Genomic DNA, 24995 nt, shown 5'->3' with positions numbered 1-24995 from the left:
CCCCAGCTTACATTATTCGTGTTTTTATTTTGTGTTTTTTTTTCATGGCAATTTTAAGGAGCATCAATTATTCATGGATTTTTGCGGTCTGGCTCGTACCCTATACCTCGCGAATAGCGGGGGTCTACTGTATTCTTTAGCGCCTGTTCTTACTCTCTGGAAGACTAGCATTTAACATCTCCTTGAGGAAACAAAAAGACACAGTTCTCCAAATAAGAGTCAAAGTGTGCTTGCGTCAAGCTGTTTGTCACTCCCAGTTGAAGTTTCCTGTAAATCTGACAAATTTAACAAAAGAGGAATTCAACATTATATATTATATGTATTTTAACACATACATGTTCAACCAAACCAAATAATGAATCATCATATTACACGGAACCCCATAGACAAGCTAACAGAAATTAGCTCAAATGTTACGGTAATTATGTACCTTCAAACAACTGCTACTTTAACACAGGGAGTAGCAACACATGGGGTACCAAGCCCAGGAGTAGGGTATATGAAGGACACAGTGCAGTGTGTTGATTGGTTGACCAAGAATAGTCACTTCCAGAATAGGAAGAGGACCAAAAAAAAAAATGGATGGTTGAATAGTATGTAAGGGGGGTCTTCAGAGGTTTGGAGTGAACAATGTCTGCATTTGGGCGACCCGGCAGATGTCGGAAACGTCTTCAATTGAGACGACACTGGCCCTAATTAGGTTTTGGGGGGGAATATATGAATGCCCCACTGTCTGTCTACTTTTCTATCCTCCTTCCTGTCGCTCCAGGCACCCCTCCCCCACACACACTATTATTGGGGTCTCGAAATGAAATGTGGAGTGTCTTGTGTTGCGTCTGGGCTCCGGCAAACTGTATTAGTGTGGAAATGGCGGGGCAGTAATGAGAAAACACTCAGGGCCGGCCAGGATGACCGTGTGTGTGTGTTGTGTGTGTTGTTTTTGTGTTGTGTGTGTGTGTGTGTGTCTCAAAGGGATAACAAGAGACGCAAGGAGTTTGGGGGGAGTGGATGAGGGTCATGAAGGCCAGTCTGTCTGGGATGTGATGCAGAGGAAACGTTTCAGCATTGGCACATGTTTGAGATCATGTGACTCATTTACCCCCTTTTACACTGCCTGCCAAAGCTGGCTTTTCCCACATCGTGTACTGTGTTAAAAAAATAACAAAAAAATTAAACTGCATCCGCCTAAGCAGATGAGAAACTGGTCCCGAATGCTGCTACTCGAGTGCTGACTAGGATTAGAAGAGATCATGGCAGTTTAAGAGGCGTAACAGGTGCTATGTTAAAGGGAATTAGTGAAAAAAACTGGGCAATTGTTGTTACAATTTTAATATCAATGTATCAATGTCTCAATACTTTTTGTCCAAGCCCATTTCTAAGAACCTCAAAGGTTGTAAAATGAGTACTAAAACTGTCACTCTCGTTGTTATTCATGGCTGTTACGTCTTCCTCTCTACAGATTTTCTTCACAAGTCGGTGGAATGCGTCTTCGTGTTCCAGGAAGCGACCGAAGGCGAGGCCAACACGACCTACGACGCCATTGTGGTGGAGCAGTGGACTGTCATTGACGTAAGTGTGCGTTTAGCATTTATTGTTGATTTTAGCAACAGGACTTATGTCTTTTGCCAGTGAAAATGAGATCCGTAGCATGGTCGCTTGCAAAATATGCAAGTCTATCCTCAGATCCTCAATCCAATCTGACCATCAGAGAAGGGACGATTCTAGGTTCGAAGGTTTAGGGGTGCTGGGATACATTTAAGCGGTGCTTCAAATCAGCGCCCCCAAAACTGGGCTAGAAACACCTAGGGTGGGGTATGCGGGGACACATTTTACCGCTCAAACAACACAAGGGCGCACACACAATATTAAACCTTATAAAACAGGTATGCCACGGCGGGCAATGAGTGGACTGTATTTTTGTTGTTAAAATATTACCTTTCAACCAAGTACTATATGTTTTTTTTTTTAATACTTTTCTAGCTTGTTAAAAAAAAATAAAAAATCTAAACAATTCCACAATTTTGGAGGTACTTTTATTCACTTTAGGTGTGCTTCAGGTGGTCCATCAAGAACCTCTTTATTGTAAAAATGAATGGTTAATGTTCTGTTAGCCATCAGCTTTCATCCCACAGACAGTAGACGCATGCTCTTTCTCCTTCCAATATCCCCAACCCAGTTGGCTCAACCAATCACAAACACCAGACACTTTCATGGTCTCATAGGCAGTCAAAATTTAGAAGGCAATGACAACAATCCGTGTAACACAACTGCAGGGTTGCCACAATACATTAATTCAAAGTATTTCCTCCTATGTTATTTTTAATTAGATGCTATTATTATGTACTGTAGCAAATAGCAACCCTGCAGTTGGGTTACGTGAATTGGTGTGAGGAGTCTTACAAATTCTGTCTGCGAAGCAGTCAAGGTTTCCAAATGTGGTTGAGTTAGCGATTGTCTGAATGTGATTGGATGAATGTGCTGTGCAACCGAGGACGGTGGGAAAAGTGAGTGAGGGAGCTTGTGTTTAGAGGCGCACACAGTGAGTTACAGCTGAAAAAATATCGATAATGTCATCGATTAGTCAAAGTCGACTCGGCCATCATCATCTTAGCGTCAACTACAAAAAAATCAGTGCCGTTCAACCGCTAGTAGGCTACCTACTAGGAAACATGGAGGAGACTTGGTTATGTTTTGCTCGATCCGGCACAAGGTGTCTTGAATCAGTGCAGAGTACAACGAAATCTCAGGATTTGTGAAGGCATTCTGGAGCTGAATGTGCACAAAACCTCTCAAACCTCGGAACCTCTTGCTTTGACACAAATCTCTCCTAAGATTCTCAACGTATTCTTGAGCCAAATGTGCTAGCCGACGTCAGAACAATTGGTTTCATGTGTCCTCCAGTAAGGTAAAGATTCAAACCACACGGCTAAAAATCCAAGAAAGGTTTAGAACAACATATCGGACTATTGGGAAGAACCTTAATTTAAACCCTAGTGAACACCTATGGATCTTTCTTTCTTTAATGCAAGGGTACCAAGAGTTTTGGCTTTTGTGTGTGTACAGTATTTGTCATCTTCATCACAGTTTTGCTGGTTTTAAGATTGTTTTCATTGTTTGTGGAATGAAACATTGAAACATGCAGTACATCTTATCGACATAGTGTGTGGGTGTGTGCGTGTGTGTGTGTTCGCAGTAAACAAGCTCTTATCTGCTCCTGATTATATCATCTGTCAGCAAAGGTTTGGTGTTAAAATGGATTTCTGTCCAGTGTTGGTAAAAGGTGTGTAGTTGCTTGCTTGTCCGTGTGTACTGTGTGTGTGTGTGTGTTTACAGATACTATCTCGCGAATTGAATTTAGACTTTTCTAAGTGTGAAAGGACGTTTTCTTGTCCCACAAATTCGCTCTCAACAGTCTGCTACTGCACTGATGGATTTAACAAGCTTATAGTGAAGCTACTCTGGGGATTCACGAACTACAGCAGTCAATATATCGATGACAAAAAAAATCTAATTTTCTTTCCCCTCAAACGATTGAAAGAAAATTTAAATAGGAACCAAAACCTTAGACTTTGGAGAAAATAGTGGACTTTACACATGTTGCTCGTTAGTAGGATGCATGTCCTAAACTAGTTGTTTTTGATACCAGAAAAAAATTGTAGGTTTAATAAAAATACAGAAAATGTTGCACTTTAAATTAAGAAAATGGGATATATATTAAGCACATTATCTTAAGACGACAACAGAGGAAATGTTGCACTTAAAGAAAATAGCATTCACCGTTGTACAGAATAAATTTAATATAACACGCTTCAATATTAAGATAACATTTAAGCATGTTATTTTATCTATTCTGTACAATGTTGAACGTCATTTAAGCCAATTACAGAACAGCGCACACTTCTCCAAATATGAGGCAAACCAAGCTTGCTTCAAGCGGTCTAGTTATCACTTCCAATTGAAGTTTACTGTAAAACTTGCACAAAACAAAAGATAATGAAACATTGTATATTTAAACACTAAAATGTTCAACCAAACCAGATCATTTTGTCTAACAAAAACTCCATTAGCTTAACGCTAAACTATGATGTGAAATGTAATATAAGGGCTAATGGAAATTACCATAGATGTTATGGTAATTCGAAACTTTCAAACTGCTACTACTGTTTCACAGTGTAGTCTGCCTACAGCTTGAAAGTTGTGGCTTTTCGGCCACCCAAAGATTTTATATTGGTTTAACTTCTAAAAACAAGACTCAAAAGCAATTTTAGGCCCGGTACACACACACACAAAGACAATCGATCTGTTTTTGTGCCGATTTTGCCCGTTCCTGACCAAGGATGTCAAATGCCAATCTGTGTTTTACAAGATTATCCTATAAAATTGTCCTTAGGTCTGAGTGGGTTCCCCAGACGGAAAGAAGTATTTTCCAAAGCAAGTTGTTTTTTTGAGGACGTTGCCATTTTACACGGCTCCGGAAACATTTGCCAAAGACCAGCGCATATCCGGAAAGGTTTCTTCTTCTCCGGTTTTGTGAGATCACATGTGATCAACCGTGATTTCGAGATCGGCGCCGGAACAGAATCTTTGTGTGTTCTGTGTTGAGATTATGGGAAAACACCGCACACAATACGACCAAAACTGTTAAAATATTTGTGTGGGGTCTGTCACAGCTAAAAAAAAAATGTTTTTACATCTTTTAACATTTGAAAAATCCTTGTTTACACCAGGATTTAGTCGGTCGTTACTCTTCATCATACGTTCACTTTAAATTCTTCTCAGCTGTCGCCTCAGAGTTTAGCCAGAGAGCTCCAAACCACCCCAGAAGGTTTACTTCTGCTATAGAAAACAAACAGAATGTATCCTTAAAAAACTTCGCGTTAATCCGAATGTTAGGAGCATTTGTGAGTCTAAATCCATTGATTTAACATTCCGGGACTAATTGTGATCATTTTTCCTTCATTCTTATCGAACCAGCAAAACCTGACAGGCCGAGCGCGACCTCTCACGCTGAGCGGCGGTGCAAATTAGCCCCGCTGCTATCTGGGTCGTCTTTTCTCTCACCTCTGCCAGGGAGAGAACTGAGATATCACACACTGCAAGCCATGCGTGACATCCAATCTGGAGATGTGTACGTCTTCAGTGCAGAAGACACTTTCTGGCATTGAAGACTACACCAGGGTATCTACAGTGGGTACGGAAAGTTTTCAGACACTACATTTTTCACGCTTTGTTGTATTGCAGCCATTTGTTAAAACAATTTAAGTTAATTATTTTCCTCATTAATGCTACACACAGCACCCCATATTGACAGAAAAAACGGAATTGTTGAAATTTTTGCTGATTTATTAAAAAAGAAAAACTGAAATATCACACAGCCATAAGTATTCAGACCCTTTGCTCAGTATTTATTAGAAGCACCCTTTTGAGCTAATACAGCCATGAGTCTTTTGGGGAATAATGTAACAAGTTTTTCACACCTGGATTTGGGGATCCTCTGCCATTCCTCCTTGCAGATCCTCTCCAGTTCTGTCAGGTTGGATGGTGAATGTTGGTGGGCAGCCATTTTCAGGTCTTTCCAGAGATGGTCAATTGGATTTAAGTCAGGGCTCTGGCTGGGCCATTCAAAAACAGTCACGGAGTTGTTCTGAAGCCACTCCTTCGGTATTTTAGCTGTATGCTTCGGGTCGTTGTCTTTTTTTAAGGTGAACCTTCGGCCCAGTCTGAGGTTCTGAGCACTCTGGAGAAGGTTTTGAGTCCAGGATAACCCTGTACTTGGCCGCATTAATCTTTTCTTAGATTGCAACCAGTCCCTGCAGCAGAAAAACACACCCACAACATGATGCTGCTACCACCATGCTTCAATGTTGGGATTGTATTGGACAGATAATGAGCAGTGCCTGGTTTTCTCCACACATTCAGTTAGAATTAAGGCCAACAATGTCTATCTTTGTCTTATCAGACCAGAGAATCTTATTTCTCACCATCTTGGAGTCATTCAGGATTTTTTTTTTTAGCAAACTCCCTGCGGGCTTTCATGTGTCTTGCACTGAGGAGAGGCTTCCGTCGGGCCACTCTGCCATAAAGCCCCGACTGGTGGAGGGCTGCAGTGATGGTTAACTTTCTAGAACTTTCTCCCATCTCCCGACTGCATCTCTGGAGCTCAGCCACAGTGATCTTTGGGTTCTTCTTTACCTCTCTCACCAAAGCTCTTCTCCCCCAATCGCTCTGTTTGGCTGGACGGCCAGCTCTAGGAAGGGTTCTGATTGTCCCAAATGTCTTCCATTTCAGGATTATGGAGGTCACTGTGCTCTTAGGAACCTTAAATGCAGCAGAATTTTTTTTGTAACCTTGGCCAGATCTGTGCCTTGCTACAACGCTGTCTTGAGCTCTTCAGGCAGTTCCTTTGACCTCATGATTGTCATTTGCTCTGACATGCACTGTGAGCTGTAAGGTCTTATATAGACAGGTGTGTGGCTTTCCTAATCAAGTCCAATAAGTATAATCAAACACAGCTGGACTCCAATGAAGGTGTAGAACCATTTTAAGGATGATCAGAAGTTAAATATATGACTGTCACAGCAAAGGGTCTGAATACTTATGGCTGTGTGATATTTCAGTTTTTCTTTTTTAATAAATCAACAGAAATTTCAACAATTCCATTTTTTTTCTGTCACTATGGGGTGCTGTATGTACATTAATGAGGGAAAAAATTAACTTAAATTATTTTAACAAATGGCTGCAATATAACAAAGAGTGAAAAATTTACAGGGGTGTGAAAACCTTCCCTACCCACTGTACATACACACACACACACACACAAACTTAAATGTAATAGCCTTTTATACCATTAATGCCTTCTCATTATTTAAAATCCAATTCCACACTGATTTGCTAGTTTTACTAATTTCTAATTAATTACAAATTTTATTTTTTGTATTTTAACCCCTCCTGGAAGCCGTCACCTTATCATGGTGGAGGGGTTTGTGTGTCCCAATGATCCTAGGAGCTAAGTTGTCTGTGGCTTCACGCCCCTGGTAGGGTCACCCATGGCAAACAGGTCCTAGGTGAGGGACCAGACAAAGCACAGCTCCAAAAACCCCTATGAAGAAAAACAAATTGATTTAGGTTTCCCTTGCCCGGACGTGGGGAAGTCTGGGCGCCCCTGCTAAAGCTACTGCCCCCGCGACCCGACCTCGGTGAAGCGGTAGAAAATGGATGGATGGATGGATGGAAACTAATTTTAAGATAAATACCGTGATAAAACCGAACAGTGACATATAGCAAACACTGTGGCGTTGCATGAAGTTTCGTTTTAAAAAAAAAAAACAGCAGAAGCCTGAGCCAGATGTGTCATCTTTAAACAAAAGCCAATGAAACTCAAAACTCTCCCCATGAATAAAAATGAAGCAGCAGTAAGCAAAGGCAAAAACAAGCTGGACTTTGACGTGGTTTGTGACGAAAATGACTTTTTGTGATTTTTGGAGACAGTTTAACGCTGTTGACATTTGAATGCAGAACATGTGCAGTTGTTTACTTGCTGAACACGTCTGCCGCTTATCACTTATTGCTCTTGCCTGACATTTTTATGTTTATTTTTTTGCTTTCTCTCCAGGCTACGTTTGGCTCATACGTCGCTGAATGAGTTTGAATTGCCTTTGAATCTTTGTGATGTTTGACATTTATTATGTGTGTCTGTTTGCGGGCCTCATTACCTTTTTTCATTTATTTGTCTTATCAAACTGCATTAATTTAGACTTAAGTTGTTTCATTTCCTGATGAGGCTACTTGTTATTTTTATTATGCTTTTGTCCACACATTTCAACATCAGTGATTTTTTATTCACCCCCCCCCCCCCCCCACACACTTTTGCTCACTCAGAACTTGTATTAAAGTAAATAGTCCACACAGCTGATTGTCAGGATTCACCAATAAACAACTCAGAATGCAAACAAAATGTTAAAATTTTACTTAATGCACTTTACTTAACTAATAACTTCTATTAAAGGTGACATATTATGCAAAATTGACTTTTTAATAACTTGTATACATATAGTCAGGTAAATCTTTTGTTGTCTATTTCTTAAAACAGGTCTGTGGGCAAGCTCTTCAAATCTTATAAGTCATGTGAGAGAACCTCAATACGAGAATTCCACTAATTCACACAAGATGCCAGCTAAATCACGCTATACAATGTAAGATCTTGCAACAATAAAAATAAAAAATGTCACAAGATTTCTGTTAAATCTCAAAAGACCTCTGTTCAATCTCACAAGACTTCTACTAAATCACACGAGACAACCTCAAATCTCAAGACTTCTTGTGCAAATTTGGAATGTACTTCACTTTTGTTTTTCTTTTTTTTTTTTTATGAAAATGTTTTCTGTAATATAAATGTATGGCTACCGCCTGCCAGTGAGGCATCTCATCCCAAAAAGCAAAAGCACAAACAGCAGCAAGATGTGAATGTTTGCCACAAAGTGAGCAGTTTCACTGAACAGCCTGTTTGTTCAAGGTCTTAGTGTGCTTACAAACTCTTGTCATCAGCTCAGCCCGTTGCTCTGTTGACTCATAGTAAGTCTACGGTTGCTGATTTATTTTTCTTGCCTTTGCAGCAAACTCCAACACGACACAAAAGCCTCGAATAAAAGCACCGATACACACAATCATATGCGAAAGTTGATGCTGTCTTAAAGCCTTACTTAAGGCCTCTTTATACTCTGGCGCTCGCGCGGCCGACAACGCCTGCATTGCATCACGTGACTGACGCATTGGGCCGCACGGCCCCTATGCATCACTTGACGTGCACACGGTAAAAATTGTTGCTTGCGCGTAGAATGCCACGGAGATCATCTTTCGTGATTGGTCCGTTTTAGTCACATGGTGTGATGACGTACTCAGCGTTCCTCTCGGTTCCACATACCACCTACGCCGCCGCCTTCTTGATCAATTTCTTGCAGCATAATTAAATGTATTATCTGGTCCTCTAGGTCCATTTGTTCTAGCAGAGACTATTCCACGGTCGCCATTGTTGTTGCTTTGTTCCTTGTTACGAAAGGAAAGTAAAAACGACTACCGGAAATGGCCAAAAAAGGCAGAGGAAACTCCACCCTGTGGCGTCCTAGCCAATACCAGCTGTAGCAACAGCCCCGACTTTGGAGGAGAACTGCAGTACATTTTCAAAACTGCACACATGGGTGGCGCTCGAGTATAAAGGCAAACTGCGCGCGGGATAGCCGCAGTGACGTCAGCGAGGTCGCCGCCTGCGCGAGTATAAAGAAGCCTTTACAGGTCATGGAGCTGCACAGTTGAAGGTTGATTGTAATAGGCGGTGTGTGTCTTTTCCACGTAGGGTTTGCAGGTGAAGGCTGATTATGTTCCCCTGCTGCAGTCCTTAGCCATATACGGCTGGAGACTCACCTGTGTGCTGCCAACACCTGTCATCAAGACCAACAGGTAATCACCTACGCTTAACATTAGGCTGCAATAATGCCTACTGTATTCAGCCCCCCGAAGCTAATTTCACTTAGCAACATGAATTTGGTAGGTATGTCGATCATGAGTAGACCCACATGAAAAGCCTCATGTACCCATGCCTGAAAAAATACAAGAAGTAGGCTGTTTTGGATTGAAGTGTCGTGTACTGGACAGATTCACCACTTTTTTGTGGCTGTACTGATGTTTCTTTCCGCCATCATTTGGCCTAGATTGTATAAAGTGGAACATGCACTGGATCATATAGCATGCACACCTTGTCTTGGGTTGCGGTTCAAACAAACTTCCTGCGCTAAGACATTGGCCTAAATCTGCGTCTCTGCACCTTTTAAAGCAGAGCAGCTGCCGCCCGTCACAGGAAAATCTCCACGCAGAAACGCTTCCTCTGCTAAGCCACGCTGACACATCGCTAGTGGCAACGACGACATCCGCTTTTGGTTAAGAGGAGGGGGAAATCTGTGACAGAAACATCATGCATGAAAGCCTCTATGCCCAAATGGAAAGTTCCTCTAAATTCTGCTACTCAAGCTACTTGACAAACTCAAGTCACAGTTTTAAGATAGAATCAAATGATCAAATATACATCATCAAAAGAAGCTACACAGAGTCTCCTATTAGGTTGAGGCCACAAAAGCCACGGGCGAATAAATACTGGCTCTACTATGATGTGCAGAGAATTTTTTTACTGATACGAAACCAAGTATAATTGATGGTACCTCCTTTTATACCCAATCATGGCACCCACCTGTTCCCAATTAGCCCGTTCACCTGCGGGATGTTCCAAACAGGTGTTTGATGAGCATTCCTCAATTTTCTCAGTCCTTTTTGCCACCTGTCCCAGCTTTTTTGGAACGTGTTGCAGCCATAAAATTCTAAGTTAATGATTATTTGCTCAAAACAATGAAGTTTATCAGTTTGAACATTAAATATTTTGTCTTTGTAGTGCTTTCAATTAAATATAAGTTGAACATGATTTGCAAATCATTGTATTCTGTTTTATATATGTTTAACACAACATCCCAACTTCATTGGAATTGGGGTTGTACAATTTTTTTGTTAAAAATGTTAAAATATCAATATTTTATACTGGGAATTGATTCCAGTATCAGGAATGATGGTATCACAGAACCGATATTTCAATATGTAACCAAGTAAAACCGGTGATACCGATAGTCATACTGATACTTAAAAAACAAAAATATTTTGAAAAAATATTCATATTACTCATTTGTGTTAAATATGTTGAAAGACCAATATCTTGTCCTGGGAATTGATTCCAGTATCTGGAAGGATGGTATCGCAGTACTGTACCAAAATTTCAATATGTAGCCCAGTAAAATTGGTGATACTGATAGTGGTAATGATAATTTAAAAACAAGAGAAAAAATTTGGAACAAAATATTCTTATTACAAATTTGTTAAAAATGTTACATAATATTGTGCCCTGGGAATTGATTCCAGTATCAGCAACGATGGTATCAGAGTAACTGTATTTCGATACGAAATGAAGTAAACCTTTCGATACTAATAGGGATACTGATACTTTTAAAACAAAATAAAATATCTTTCAACAAATATTCATCTGAAAAATTTATGGTAAAAAAGTTAAAAAAAAAAAAAACAACAACAAAACAAAACGGTGGCTGACTGGTTAGCACATCAGCCTCAGAGTTCTGGGGTCCCAGGTTCAAATCTTCCCTCGCCTGTGTAGAGTTTGCTTGTTCTCCCTCACCCTTTATCCAGGTACTTCGGTTTCCTCCCTCATTCCAAAAACATGCATGGTACGTTGATTAAAGACTCTAAATTGTCCGTACGTGTGAATGTGAGTGTGAATGGTTGTTTGTCTCTATGTGCCCTGCGATTGGCTGGCGAACAGTTCAGGGTGTACCTCGCCTCTCGCCCGAAGTCAGCTGAGATAGGCGCCAGCGCGCCTGCGACCCTAGAGAGGATAAGCGGTTCATATAATGGATGGATGGCTGTTAAAATATCAATATTTTATCCTGGGAATTGATTACTGTATCAGGAAGGACGGTATGACAGTACCAATATTTCAGTATCAGCCCGCCCAATACAAGCCCTTTTTATTGCAACCGAGTCTGGTGCAAACAGGGCATAAAACAATTCAGTCAGTTCAAATTTCTATTGACAAAAAGCTTTGGTGTCCCACTAAAGGGAAAGGAGTGTTACATATTCCCATCAGCACACTGACCAAGTGTTTTTCTTTCCTCTTTCACAACTGATTCATTATCTCACTTAGCACTCCCCTCCTTTTACACACAAAGTGCCTCCACGCCGCAACAGCGCTAATTAATCAAGGCGGCCTTGATAGAGTACAGCAAGCAGCTTATTTCTCACCCAGCCTGCAAACAGTTTGATGATACATTTCACTCTGATACTCATTAGGTTTGTTTGTGCGGCGACGACTGTTCGTTCGCTCGTTTAAACAACACGTCTGCAAACGGGGTTTTTTGTTGTTTTTGTCTGGTCTGTAATGGATGCTAGCGGACGCTCTGCTGGCGTATCCGCGCAACATTAACCCGGTTGCTCGTCTCGCCTTGGCTGCATTCAATTAGTGTAGCTGGTGATTACATTTCAGAGCCATTGTCATTTCTCATCGTGCGCTGACAAAAAAACATGTATGGTGAAGACACACAAAAGCTGTTTGACTGATGACTGAGTCGGAAAACAAAAGCTCATTATGGTAAAGAGAAAGACCAAGTAGGATATTGGATCAATAGGGTTCTTAAATTGATACATAACTACAATCTATATTGTTTTGAGCAACGATGAAGAGCTGTTACCATTATGAAACTTCGCCCATGAATGATATCGGTTAATATCAACGGGTTTCTTGCTTAGATACGCAATGATAATCTCAAAATGTTTGACAATCCATGAAGAACTGCTACCATGGGAATGCTTAATCTCAACTACCTTGAACTGTAATGCCTGAAAACTGTGGCTGCCCAAGTAACGAAAAGAAACGTCTGGTGTGACTTGTACTTCTTAACCAATTTGACATCAGCAACACTAAAGCTCTCGGGCTGGATAAACGTTTCGGTTTCTTGCTTTCACATAAAACCACAATGCCTGAAATCTGTGGCTGCTCGAGTGCCGAAAAGAAACAGCTGACGTCTTGTTTGACTTTGCCACCTTGTCGTACTTCCCTCCAAAATAAACCGGGATCATAAATAGAAAAAGAACACCTTCAATTTGAAAGTACTGTAGTTGCTCGTGTGTAATGCGCACCCATGTATAATGCGCACGCCCAAAGTTGACCTCAAAATTCTGGAAAACCCTTCAACCTATGTATAATGCATTTTTTACAATCCATGATTTTGCTCCTACCCATATGATCAAAACATGAAGTATTGTCTGTATGTATGTTGTTAGTTTTTTCAAAGAATTATTCTGAAGTTAAGCACTTTATTTGAACACATACTGTCTTTTTATTTACTTGCTCATATTTTGAAATTCACACCCCTACTTTTAGTTAGTAAATCAGAAAACACACAGTTGTGCTCATGTTTGATTACTCAGACAGCATTTGTAAGATGTGTACAATTTCTTTAAGAAAACATGAAGGACCAGGCAAAACACATTTTATTTTAATGGTATTCAAATTAAACTGTCAAGGATTTCAGAAAAGCATTATCATTAAACAAAACATAACCATAAAGAAATTAATGATGGTTGTTGTTCAGTCATCAGTCAAATTTAAAAAAATAAAAATAAATAAAAAATATTTCACAAATTCTGCCTGGGTATGTAAATTTATGAGCACAATTGTACATATATGCAGTCATATGTACCCCTGTCATATTGGAATGAAAGTGTAGGCTACACCTTTTTCATAACCTCTCGGTGGCATACTAGAATGAAAGTGTACAACTTTTTCATAACCTCTAGAGGGCGGCATACATTTATAAAATGTGGAAGTCTTTTTCATTTTCTCCTATACCTATGTATAATGTATCATTTTTTTGAGGGGGGGAATGTGCCTTACACATGAGGAATTACAGTAAATCAGTTGTGAAATGCGACGATTGAGTGCCGATTAGAAACCTCTCAAGGACAAATCCTAAAATGTCGAGGTTACTATTCATTTTATCTGGAGTGTGTTTTTAAGTGCCTATTCGTGCAACAATAAACCTTCTTCAATAACAATAACACTTCCAATGTTGAATTACAGTAGATCAGTTAATGATGCACAACAGTTGATTGCTGACTAGAAAACAATAGAAACCTTAGGAAAACGTCCAAAATAAATCAGCTTTTTGCTCAGACATAGAATAAACCCTTCAAATTGGAAGTGCCGACTAGAAACTTCTCAATGACAAATCCTACAGTGTAGAGTCCACCATTCATTGTAGCAGTATAAGATTTTCTGTGGCTTTTTAAACCTTCTATGTTGCGTTGGAACACGACCACCTCCAGTTCCATTCACTACTGAGTAGATGTGAAGTCTTAATAGCGCAGCTGAGTGTGTTGCACAAAGGCCTGTCATTTCCTCAACAAGCCGGACCGAAGCTTCTGCTGGGAAAGCGCACTCCCTTTTTTGCCTTTGATTCCCCAGGAAGCCATCCAGCATTCTTGACAGCCCAGAAAATAGCTCAGAGAAACGGCACGAGGTAGGCGCTAATGGAAAAAGAGACACTTTGTGAGGCTATTTGGGTGGTTTATATAAGAACTCTTGCATCTATTTCATGTTGAGAAAAGGAAAAGATTTGTAGCCGGGCTTTTAATGTTGCCGAGCCGTCATCAAGCAGCCGGAGTTCTTTTTCGTGGGCGACATGGTTTCTTTTGCTTTAGCCCGAAAACAGCAGGGCGAAACATAAAAGTCATAAAGCAGAAGCAAATCATAAAGCTTTCAGCAGGAGGCTGAAGCGGCCTATTTATAAAAAAAAAAAAAAAACAGAGCAGATGTCTCGTTAATATGAACAATGTGGAAAAAGAATAAAAGACGCAGGATTACAGAGGGGCGCCGACCCAAAGCATGACACGGGCCCACATCGAAGCGATAGCTTTTTTGAAGCAGGAAAAAAAGATGCTCAAAGACAATTTAAAAAGTGTCACCGGCGTGAAAGTGACGCTGACAAATGGTAGCACTTAGGGGGAGCCTGTTTTAGCCAAACCGGCGGATAAGAATGGTCGACGAGTCGCCTGCTTATCAAGAGTCTTCTTCTCGAATACAGACAGGACTCAAGTTTATTTTCCTGCAATACAGCAAATGGCAGGACTAGTGAACAACAATGCATCAGGGGATGAAACAGTAGCTTTCAGTTCCACCCACACTTTCATTGCCACATGGTGAACACTCTTTGAAGATGGCCTGCGCATATGGTTTTTGAGTGTCTGTCCTTAAAAGCAGCGATCCTCAGCCTCCTTTGCAGACCGTCCATTCATCGATTTTCCGTACCGCTTATCCTCACTAGGGTCGCGGGCATGCTGGGGCCTCTAACAGCTGACTCTGGGCAAGAGGCAGGGTACACCCTGAACTGGTCACCAGCCAATCGCAGGGCACGCATAGAGAACCAACCATTCGCAGTCATATTCTCACTTACGGACAATTTAGTCTTCAATTAACCTACCATGCATGTTTTTGTAATGAGGGAGGAAACCAGAGTATTCGGAGAAATCAAATCTCTACAAATCTTTGCTTTGTTATGGGCTTTTTTAATAAATCACTTACGCGACTGAGATGTGCGGTGTGTACGGAGGCACAGGCAAATGCACCCAATTTTCAAAATAAAACTTTATTAAGATTGTGATGATCAATTACATATTTTTTGTTCAGTCTGCAGCCTGGTACCAAATGGCCTACAGATTTGTCCGCAGCATGATGTGTTGGGGACCGCTCCTGTAAAGTACTTTGTCGCCTTTGTCTGTAAAAGGTGCTAGAGAAACTTTACTTCCCGAACGAGTCTGGTCTCAGACTCAAGACAACTAGAATTTATTATCAAGACTAGTCAAGACAAAGTCTGCTAGGTCATCAAATACATCACGTCATATTTTTAAATGGCTACCAGAGAAATAATTTGGAAAACATTTATTCAAATTGGTATATTATGTTAATTTAATCATACCATTTTGTAGATTTCTAAAGCCATCATCATGCAAGCCCTAACCCGTTCTTGGTCTTGACTTAGGTTTCAGTTCATGTGTTTGGTTTTTGATGCTACAACTGCTCAGTACAATATGGCTTAGTCGGCATTAATAGGGGACGTGAGTATCGAAGGCAACTCAGGATAAAATAATGACATTTGTTTTTATTGTTTTGCCATTCTCATGCCATGAATGGAAATATTCACCCCGGTATCCAAAAGGCTTTGTTACATCTTGGATTATGAAACCAACTACCAGACAAAAATAATTTTGTTGACGTTTCGACCTTGGCAGATGTGTTCTACTGAGTACAGTATACTTGGTAAAAACTGGGATACCTGCTTAGCAGATGATTTTTTTGTTCAACTAACTTAATAAAAACCTGCTAAATAGAAATTTGTACCAAAGAACTAAATGCCTACCAAGAAACATTTTCTCTTCATGTATTGATCATGTCATTCACTCTTCTTGTGTCCTGTGCAGCGATGGGAGTCTGGCAACCAAACAGATTGTATTCCTTCAGCGACCTGTCCTGGTCCGTAAGCGGAGGGAATCCAAGGTACGCGACCTCTCGTTTCTACCTTTGTTTTCTTGGCCAATATCATAAATCCATGGCCGTTTTCACACAGATGTTTTCACTTTTACGCCAAACACAATGGCCTCTCTGTGAGCACTACGGTGAATTCCGCGGGAGTGGGCAAAATGTTTACGGAAGCAGAGCTGGACATTTATTGTAGATGACCTCGAATAGTAGTGATAACCTTTGAGGCTAACCTTTGTGTGAGTGAAATGACATAACAACAGGTCTAATAGGCCAAACATTTAGGAGATAGCAAGAGTCAACCAGATTTCCTATCTGTGTCTTTGCCCTTTTGCTCTGTAGAACCATGCGCAGCTTGTTCATGTCACCAATCAAGTGTTAAATCGTTATGTTTGTTCAGACCGTTCGCCTTGGGGCCACAATTTCTCTCCAATGATTGCAACAGTCAGATTCATTTCAATTAGACAGTTGTGTCTATGTGTATTATCTTCATGTAAGTACTGTTTTATGTAAAATGTTGCCACGCTAATGACAATGTCCCCATGTTGCAGAAACTGATCTTCAAACCTCGTGGCAAGGCCAACAAGAACAGTATCAAAAACAAAAATAGGAAGCCCAAACCTAAACCGGATAAAGACATTAAGATTCCCAATTACAGGGAAAAGGTTGGAAATGACGACGAAGAGGGGAAGACCCGAGAGAGCATGAAACCGAACGTGCAGGATGGAAAAATTGAAGATGAAAGCGCCATCAAGGTAGAAACTGGCCAAACGAAAGAGGAACCAGCTGAAGTAGAAGAGACAGAAAAGGAAATGTCTGAACTTCACAAACCAGGATTGATGGATTCTTTGGAGAGGACAGACACCCAGGAAGTGATAGAAGCTGCTTCTGGGGTCGAAAACGAGGACAAGACCGCGGTAGAGCAGGAAGTTGAAGCTTTGGTGGAAAATGGCGGGGAAATGGAAGATGAAAAGGAATATGAAGTAGACCAGAACCAATGCAAGACTGAAGAATTTGCCGTCCTAGACGTCACCGCCAAGGACATGGTGGTAGATTCACAGCCCCCAACGATGAATGAAATTCCACAAGAGTAGCCCAAAATTGTGAAAACCCTACCTATAAAACCTCAAACTCAAGATAGGGTTCACACCGGCACATTTTGGGAACTTGGAGCGTCATAAGCTGCAACAACCTCTAAAACTATCATCTTTCGTCCACCAACTCTGCTGTATAACCACACGTTGTGAATGTAACATGTATCCTTGGAGGACCTGAAGGAACCAGATGACGATGATAGGTCTACACCTAGAACTACAATTTACAGTCTATTAGCTGGCCTGCAAACCCTCTGCATTTGAAGGAAACGGAAGTGCTACATGATTGCTGTATGTGGAAAACTGACTATGTATATGGATTACTTGTGGACTCTCGTTGATCTCCGCTTGCTTTTGAAAAAAATTACAATAAAAAAAATATCCAACAAGATGACGAACCTAAAGTCAAAAGACACCGACAAAGAACACTGGCCAACCTCTATTGTACTACTGACTGCCTAAAGACAGAAAAAACTGCTGATTCGTTCAGTTCCACTTGATTTGAAGTGTTGCTTTTGACTAGAGGGCCTACACGGGGGGAGGACTTTGTTTGCGACAGGCAATCCAAAGTAGCGTCAAGAGATCTTCGGAGCGATACGACAATGACGAACGACTACACTCACCTTGCATACAGAATGTTCCGAAGAAGCGGATGTGAAATTCATGGGAATGTGATGTAGGTTTTACCTTCCAGGATGTATTCCCATTTAGTGTTTCTCATCTGCCAAAAAAAAAAAGTCCGTTGTACCATTACCTGTGAGCTAAAGATTAGCATTATTTACATTTGTGGTGTCCTTGCTGTGGGCGTGATTTCAAATACAAGGAGTCCTCGGTTTACAACCAAGTTAAGTGGCTACATAACATTCTGTGAATATTGCATTCTCAGGGCATTGAATCGATCGCAACTTGACTGTTCTGTTTGTCTTAGAAGACGTTTTGCCTTGGATCCGAGCAGGCTTCATCAGTTCATGCAACAAGGCTTAGTTAGGACGCACTGGCCAGTGTTTGTGTGAAAGACTCAAATATTTATGCTCCAACTTAGAGCCTCTAAAGACCAGTTGCAAACGATTAAATGCCCTGAGAATGGCTACATAACACAAATTTGTATGAAAGTCAGAAAACGTCCTGGTCTATCACTAACCTAAACTCATAACTACAGTAAATATTAGTAAGAAAAAGAATTATACGCCATGAATATAGAGTTTGACCCCTGTTTATGCACTGGAAAGGCAGTGCTACACCCTGTGAGGAAATACCTTAATATGAAAATAGGAAAGTCGAGGAGCAGTATTTACTGCCTTTTAAAATCACTGTGAATACCCTAGTCTTAAATCATTTTTGAGGTGTATCCCCCCCGCTCTTAAATTGAGGTCAAATTGTAAATTGTGTTTAACTTAAGATGTTCTACCGTAATACACAATCCTTGGTTTTGTTCTTACAGTGGCAATGTAACCCGATTTTGTACCAAAAGGTCTATCACTAACCTACGCTAACACAGTAGTAAAGTCATAATTACATTAAAAATCTGTATGAAGGCGGCATGGTGGCCGACTGGTTAGAGCGTCTGCCTCACAGTTCTGAGGACTGGGGTTCAATCCCCGGCCCCGCGTGTGTGGAGTTTGCATGTTCCCCCCGTGCCTGCGTGAGTTTTCTCCGGGCACTCCGGTTTCCTCCCACATCCCAAAAACATGCATGGTAGATTAATTGAAGACTCTAAATTGCCAGTAGGTGTGAATGTGAGTGCAAATGGTTGTTTGTTTGTATGTGCCCTGCGATTGGCTGGCAACCAGTTCAGGGTGAACCCCGCCTCCTGCCCGATGATAGCTGGGATGGGGTCCAGCACTCCCGCAACCCTTGTGAGGATAAGCGGCTCAGAAATAGAAAATGGATCTGTATGAAATACACTTGTGAGCTGTAAATATAAAAAAATCAAATGCAAAACAGTAAGTATGGCGCTAATTGACGTATTATCATGCCGCTGCACAAACTAGTTCATTGCACGCCATTCTTAAACGTTGTATGCTGGGACTCTTTTGAAAAGAGAAAAAAAATTTAGCTTGCCATGCCAAGGATTTGACATACATTTTCCACCAAATTTCACATCACAGCAACCCCCCAACAAAATCCCTTTTCTGGAAAGAACATTCATGCCTTGAAACTGCCAGGGTGTAAATTAGGCTTTAAAAAAAAAAAGAGAAGCCACCCGCGGCACCTAAAACAAAATATAAATGAATTGACTCGTTTAAAGTAAGAGCAGTTAGTGTGGCTTTTACCTCAGGCTAGTGAAACACTCCTCAGCGGGCGTTGTTTGCAACAATAAGTGAGTCACGTGATGGCAATTTGGGGCGTAGTGTAGTGAAAGGAGGACGGCGGGTTGGTCTCTAAAATGAGAGGCGGCCACATCCCGCTTCACGGCTCGCTCATTTGGTCGCTGATGGCTTTTGTCGGTAGGGCATCTGTCAGGAACAGGAATCATGCGTGTATTGTAAAAAGAGGGGGATGCTTGTGAATATTCTCATTCATGCAGGTCATTTCATTCTCAGGGCATTGAATCAATTGCAACTGGACTGTTCTGTTTGTCTTAGAAGATGTTTCGCCTCTCAGGCTTCATCAGTTCATGCAGCATGGCTTAGTTAGGATGCGCTAGCCAGTGTTTGGAAGACAAAACTATTTAGGTGTCTTTGGCTTTTGCCACTCAACTATTTATGTCTTCCACATAAACACTGGCTAGTGCATCCAAAGTCTTGTTGCATAAACTGATGAAACCTGCTCAGATGGCAGGCGAAACGTCTTTCAAGACAAACAAAACAGTCAAGTTGCGATCGATTCAATACCCTGAAAACAAAAAGGGTTAGGGGCTCACTTAGCAAGGGCGTTACTGACAACAATGTGGTCCCAGGTACCTCAGCAAATAGTTTTCAGATTTCATGCAGTTCACACTTTGTGAACTGAATGATTTTTCTATTTTTGATTGTTTTGCTGCTTAAATGTAAAAATTTGACCCGAGTGAGACGGATCATGTTAGCTTTCGGTGTCCACCTGTTGCAAAGATTTGTCTAGTATGTTTTTGTTTGGAGTTGTGTGAGACCAGCTGAGCTGAGTGGGTGGAACCTAATTATCTTGAAATTGCTTCTCTTAGAAGTAATTGCCTCTTGGAGGACTTTTCCATACTCAAAAGTCCCTAAAAATTAGCTTGTTAACACCATCCGGAAGGTTTTGAAAATTCATTCCTGCAGCCAGTGTCACTTAGCAACATGAAATTTGGTTGCCATGTCTATCTAGACCCTCCAAAAAGTCTAGGGAAGTCATGCCTGAAAACACACAGGGACTCAGCCATTTTTGTTTGAAGAACACATTTGAGGGGTCAGTTTGGTAATTTCCAGAGGTCATTCAAAGACTAGTCAGAGATTTTGTCCGATTGCTCCGAAATTTGAATGATGTATACTAGACAGATGAGTGACACTAAATTGGAAATGTGTTGTTTTCGTCATTGTGTGTGGGTCGAGCATGGCTCCGAAGCTTGATGACGCGCCATAAAACATCGCGGCCCCAAAGCCAGGTTAGCTCGGGCACACAAAATTTGGTAGGCATGTCGATCACAAGTACACATAGAAAAAGGTCTCAAGAACCAAGTCTGGAATTTTGGTTTCAAGTGGACATTTTAGGGGTAATTCCAAGGGATCCTTGGAACACAAACCTTTGGTTTTATCACACCCCATGTAATGACTTGAAAATTTAGCCCCCAAATCACTCAGAAGGAAATTTAGTAGCCCATGTCTATTATGATTAGACCCACAAAAGGTTTTAAGAACCCATGCCTGAAAAGTCAGCCATTTCGGTTCCAAGGGTCAATTTCCAGGAGCCCTTCAAAGACAAACTCCTAAAGATTTTGTCCAATTGCTCCCATGTTTGAACCACTTACACTCGGCAGATGATCAAGGCTTTAATGTTGATTATATATTATAATATATGTTGATTACATATTTATATATATTTATCAACATATATATATATATATGTTGATTACATATTTCAAAGTTGTCTTCACAGTTGAAATTCATACTTGAGGCACATTAGTGACGTTAACTTTTCAGTATTTTGTAGGTGACCTATCACTGACTGGAGTGTTGGAGAAGGGGGAGTACCCGTTTTAAAAATGAATTTGATGTTTTTATGAAGTGGCCTGCCTGGCATTTTGACCGACTGATGGGCCAAGCTACCTCCCGAGGGTCTCTTGGTTTTGAACTGAAGGTCTACTCTACCCTCTTCCTTATGGCGAAGTATGAGGTCATCCTTAATGGCAGCCCGGGTTCAAGGGTCATGTTTGGCCTTCGGATTGATTTTTCCAGAGGAGAAGCACTCTAATTGTGATCCAAGATGTGAAGTGTGATTAAATTCTCTTACACGTGGAGGTCTTTTGGCTCCTCTTGAGCTTTAGTTAACTTTTTTATTTTGTTTTACAATGATTTTATGCAAATGACATCAAGCTTGATGAGGCACAGCCCTAACCTAGTTTCCTTTCCCCACTGTTTGATGGTTCTTCGGTTTCCATAAAATTGAGGAAAGAATTCTGTGCCACTATAGTTAAAATTATAACATTACGATATGGCGATCGAGCAATAATCAAAATATTGGAATAAAACTTAAAATCTATTTAGGTAAGGGAAGAATAAATACATAAACCAATTTTTTTCTGCATTAGAAATTTTAAAGTGGGAATCTCCACCAAATTTTGGGCCAATTCTGGTAAATGCTCTGACATTATGAAAACTGCTTATTTTTAACTACAATTGTGGTGTTCAGCACGCTACTGTGTCGGAAACAAGAACTCCTATAACCGTCGACAGATTTCCTTTCCTACTGTCAATGTCTCAGATGATTTCATGCATTTTCAAACAGGTAAGTATTTTTTCATTTGTACCCAAGCCCGACTGCTGTGGCAGAAAAATAAATCTCAAATGAGCGTTACACCATATGTTATGAAATTTCCACAGCTGTATCGTAAAATATTTATATTAGTATTTTGCAAGGCAAGGTGAGGACGACTTAATAGAAAACTAAAAAGACAAAAAAAACAATAAAATGCATGTAAATACTTAGTGTTTGTTTGAACCAGTGGGGGCGCGGCATACGGAACTGTGTGAATTATTGGAATGGTTCCCAGAGGAAATAACGTAAATCCAATTCATCAGTTCCACACACCTGCAGTTCCATGAAAAAGTATTGGTCGCCCTTCTCAAATTCTTATAGTTTTGCAATTTCCCCACTTTAATGTTGAAGATTATCAAACAAATGTAAATATTAGACAAATATAACCCAAGTAAAGTTAAATTGCTGTTTTGAAATTATTTAATTTATTAAGGAAAACAAACTATTCAAAGTTACCTGGACCTGTGTGAAAAGGTAATTGCATCCTAAACCTAAAGTCGTCGGGCCATCCTCAGCAGCAACAACTGCAATCAAGTGTTTTCCATAACTGACAATGAGTCTTTCACATCTCTGTGGAGATATTTTGGCCCACTCTTCCTTGCACAATTGTTTGAATTCAACAAAATTGGAGGGTTTTTTAGCATAAACGGCCTTTTTAAGGTCATGCCGTTGCATTTCAATCGGATTCAAGTCTGCATTTGAGTAGGCCACTGCAAAACTTTCATTTTGTTTTTTAAGCCATTCAGAAGTTGACTTGCTGGTGTGTTTTGGATCGTTATCCTACTGCAGAACCCAAGTGTGCTGCTTCAGTTTGAGGTAACAACCTGATGGCTGAACATTCTCCTTCAGGATTTTCTGTTAAAGAGCAGAATTTTCTGTTAAAGAGCAGTATTTATGGTTCAATCAATCACAGCGTTGTCCAGGTCCTGAAGGAGCAAAGCAGCCCAAGACCATCACACTGCCACCACCATGTTTGATTGTTGATATGATGTTGATATGATGTTCTTCTTTCTGAAATACTGTGCTACATTTATGCCAAATATAACGAGACACAGACCTTCCTAAAAGCACAACTTTCATCTCGTCAGTCTATATAATATTCTCCCAAAAGTCTTAGATGGGTTTTTTTTTTTTTTTTTTTTTTTTTTTTATACAAAAGTAAGACGAGGCCTTTGCTTTTTTTTTTGATCACCAGTGGTTTTCGCACCTGGAACTCTGTCATGGATGCCGTGTTTGCCCAGTCTCTTCTTATTGTTGTGTCCCAAACACTGACCTTAACTGAGGCAAGGGAGGTCTGCCACTCCTGGGAAGGTTCGCCACTGTTGCATGTTTTCTCCATATGAGGATAATGGCTCTCCCTACGGGTCGTTGGAATCCTAAAGCCTTAGAAATGGCTTTTGTAACCCAAGACTGATAGATGTCAATTACTTTATTTCTCGACTGTTCTGGAATTTCTTTGGACGTGTCATTTTGTTTCAGATTTTTTTAGATCTTTTGTCCAACTTGATTTCCTGACTGAACAGGGCTGGAGGTAGTCAGTGAAAATTAACCAAAAGTTGTGATTTGCTACAATTAATTCATGATTTACCAAGGGGGGTAATTACTTTTTAACAGGGCCAGGTAACTAAATAGTTTTTCACCCTTAATAAATGAAATCACCATTTAAAAACAGCATTTTAAGTTCACTTGTGTTACATGTGTCTAATATTTACATTTGTTTGATGAACTTGAAAAGTGGGAAAACTATGCAAAAATCTTAGAATTTGAGAAAGGGGCAATACTTTTTCACAGAACTGTGAAAATAAGATTTTTTTTATAGAGAATAACACTAATAATACACAGTGTGAAATATAAATTACTAATAAACATGAACATTTAGCATAACCTTTTGGTATTATTTTGACATTTTTTTATTAAAGACTTGATGGCATATGGAAGACAGCCAGGAGAAAGAGAGGGGAGCTATTTTTGTACTTTGCTACGAGGTCTTTCTTGAATTCAATCGTTTCTCTCACATTTTTTATCAAATGGCTGACACGCAGTACCTTCTGTCATATTGTGTAAAAAGAGTACATCAAGTGTACGGAAATAAAAACACTACAACAAGTTGGGGCAACATTGGCATAACATCCTGTCAAAAGTCAGGCCTTCAAAAAAAAAACAAGACCATAAAATAACAATTTCACCACACTTACTCTGGCCCCAGGGTTTCTTGTTCAGCAATCACACTCAAACTATTTTGTGCTGCTTTATTGTGTGCGACTGTGTGGTTAAACTGTTATTGTACTGCGTGCTTTTATTTTGAAGGTGTGACTTTTGACAGGGCCTCACAGTTCTGTGGAGCGGGGTTCAATCCCCGGTCCCGCCTGTGTGGAGTTTGCATGTTCTCCCCGTGCCTGCGTGGGTTTTCTCCGGGCACTCCGGTTTCCTTCCACATCCCAAAAACATGCATTCATTGGAGACTCTAAATTGGCCGTAGGTGTGAATGTGAGTGCGAATGTTGTTTGTTTGTATGTGCCCTGCGATTGGCTGGCAACCAGTTCAGGGTGTACCCCGCCTCCTGCCCGATGATAGCTGGGATAGGCTCCGGCACGCCCACGAGCGACCCTAGTGAGGAGAAGCGGCACAGAAAATGGATGGATGGACTTTTGACAGGATGTATTACGTTGATGTTACCCGAGTGTCGCAGAGCAGGCGGGGAAGGGTTATTGCCTTGAGTTGTAAAATACGCCTAACCGTCTGTTGGACCCTTCATAAAGGGTATCTAGAGGATTTATTCCAGGAAATGAATGGCCAACTCATGCGTTTGTGTGGGGGGTTTTTTTGTTTGTTTT

At 40.6% G+C, this 24995-nt stretch overlaps 1 protein-coding gene across 1 annotated transcript in view; it reads left to right on the top strand.

Annotated features, from left to right (window-relative positions):
• LOC133401944 (raftlin-like) overlaps window positions 1–17989 on the top strand; it is an 85271-nt gene extending 67282 nt beyond the window's left edge. Inside the window, exons 8-11 of the mRNA XM_061675476.1 lie at window positions 1460–1569; window positions 9350–9453; window positions 16081–16156; window positions 16690–17989. Of these exons, the coding sequence (XP_061531460.1) occupies window positions 1460–1569; window positions 9350–9453; window positions 16081–16156; window positions 16690–17232 (833 nt within the window). The 3' untranslated portion in view covers window positions 17233–17989. The remainder of the gene's footprint in view (window positions 1–1459; window positions 1570–9349; window positions 9454–16080; window positions 16157–16689) is intronic.
• Window positions 17990–24995: the final 7006 nt, after the last annotated feature.

Source organism: Phycodurus eques, chromosome 4, assembly GCF_024500275.1.
Source record: "Phycodurus eques isolate BA_2022a chromosome 4, UOR_Pequ_1.1, whole genome shotgun sequence".
Lineage (NCBI taxonomy): Eukaryota > Metazoa > Chordata > Actinopteri > Syngnathiformes > Syngnathidae > Phycodurus > Phycodurus eques.
Note: the sequence above shows the minus strand (reverse complement) of the source record. Positions and strands in the feature narration are given on the sequence as shown.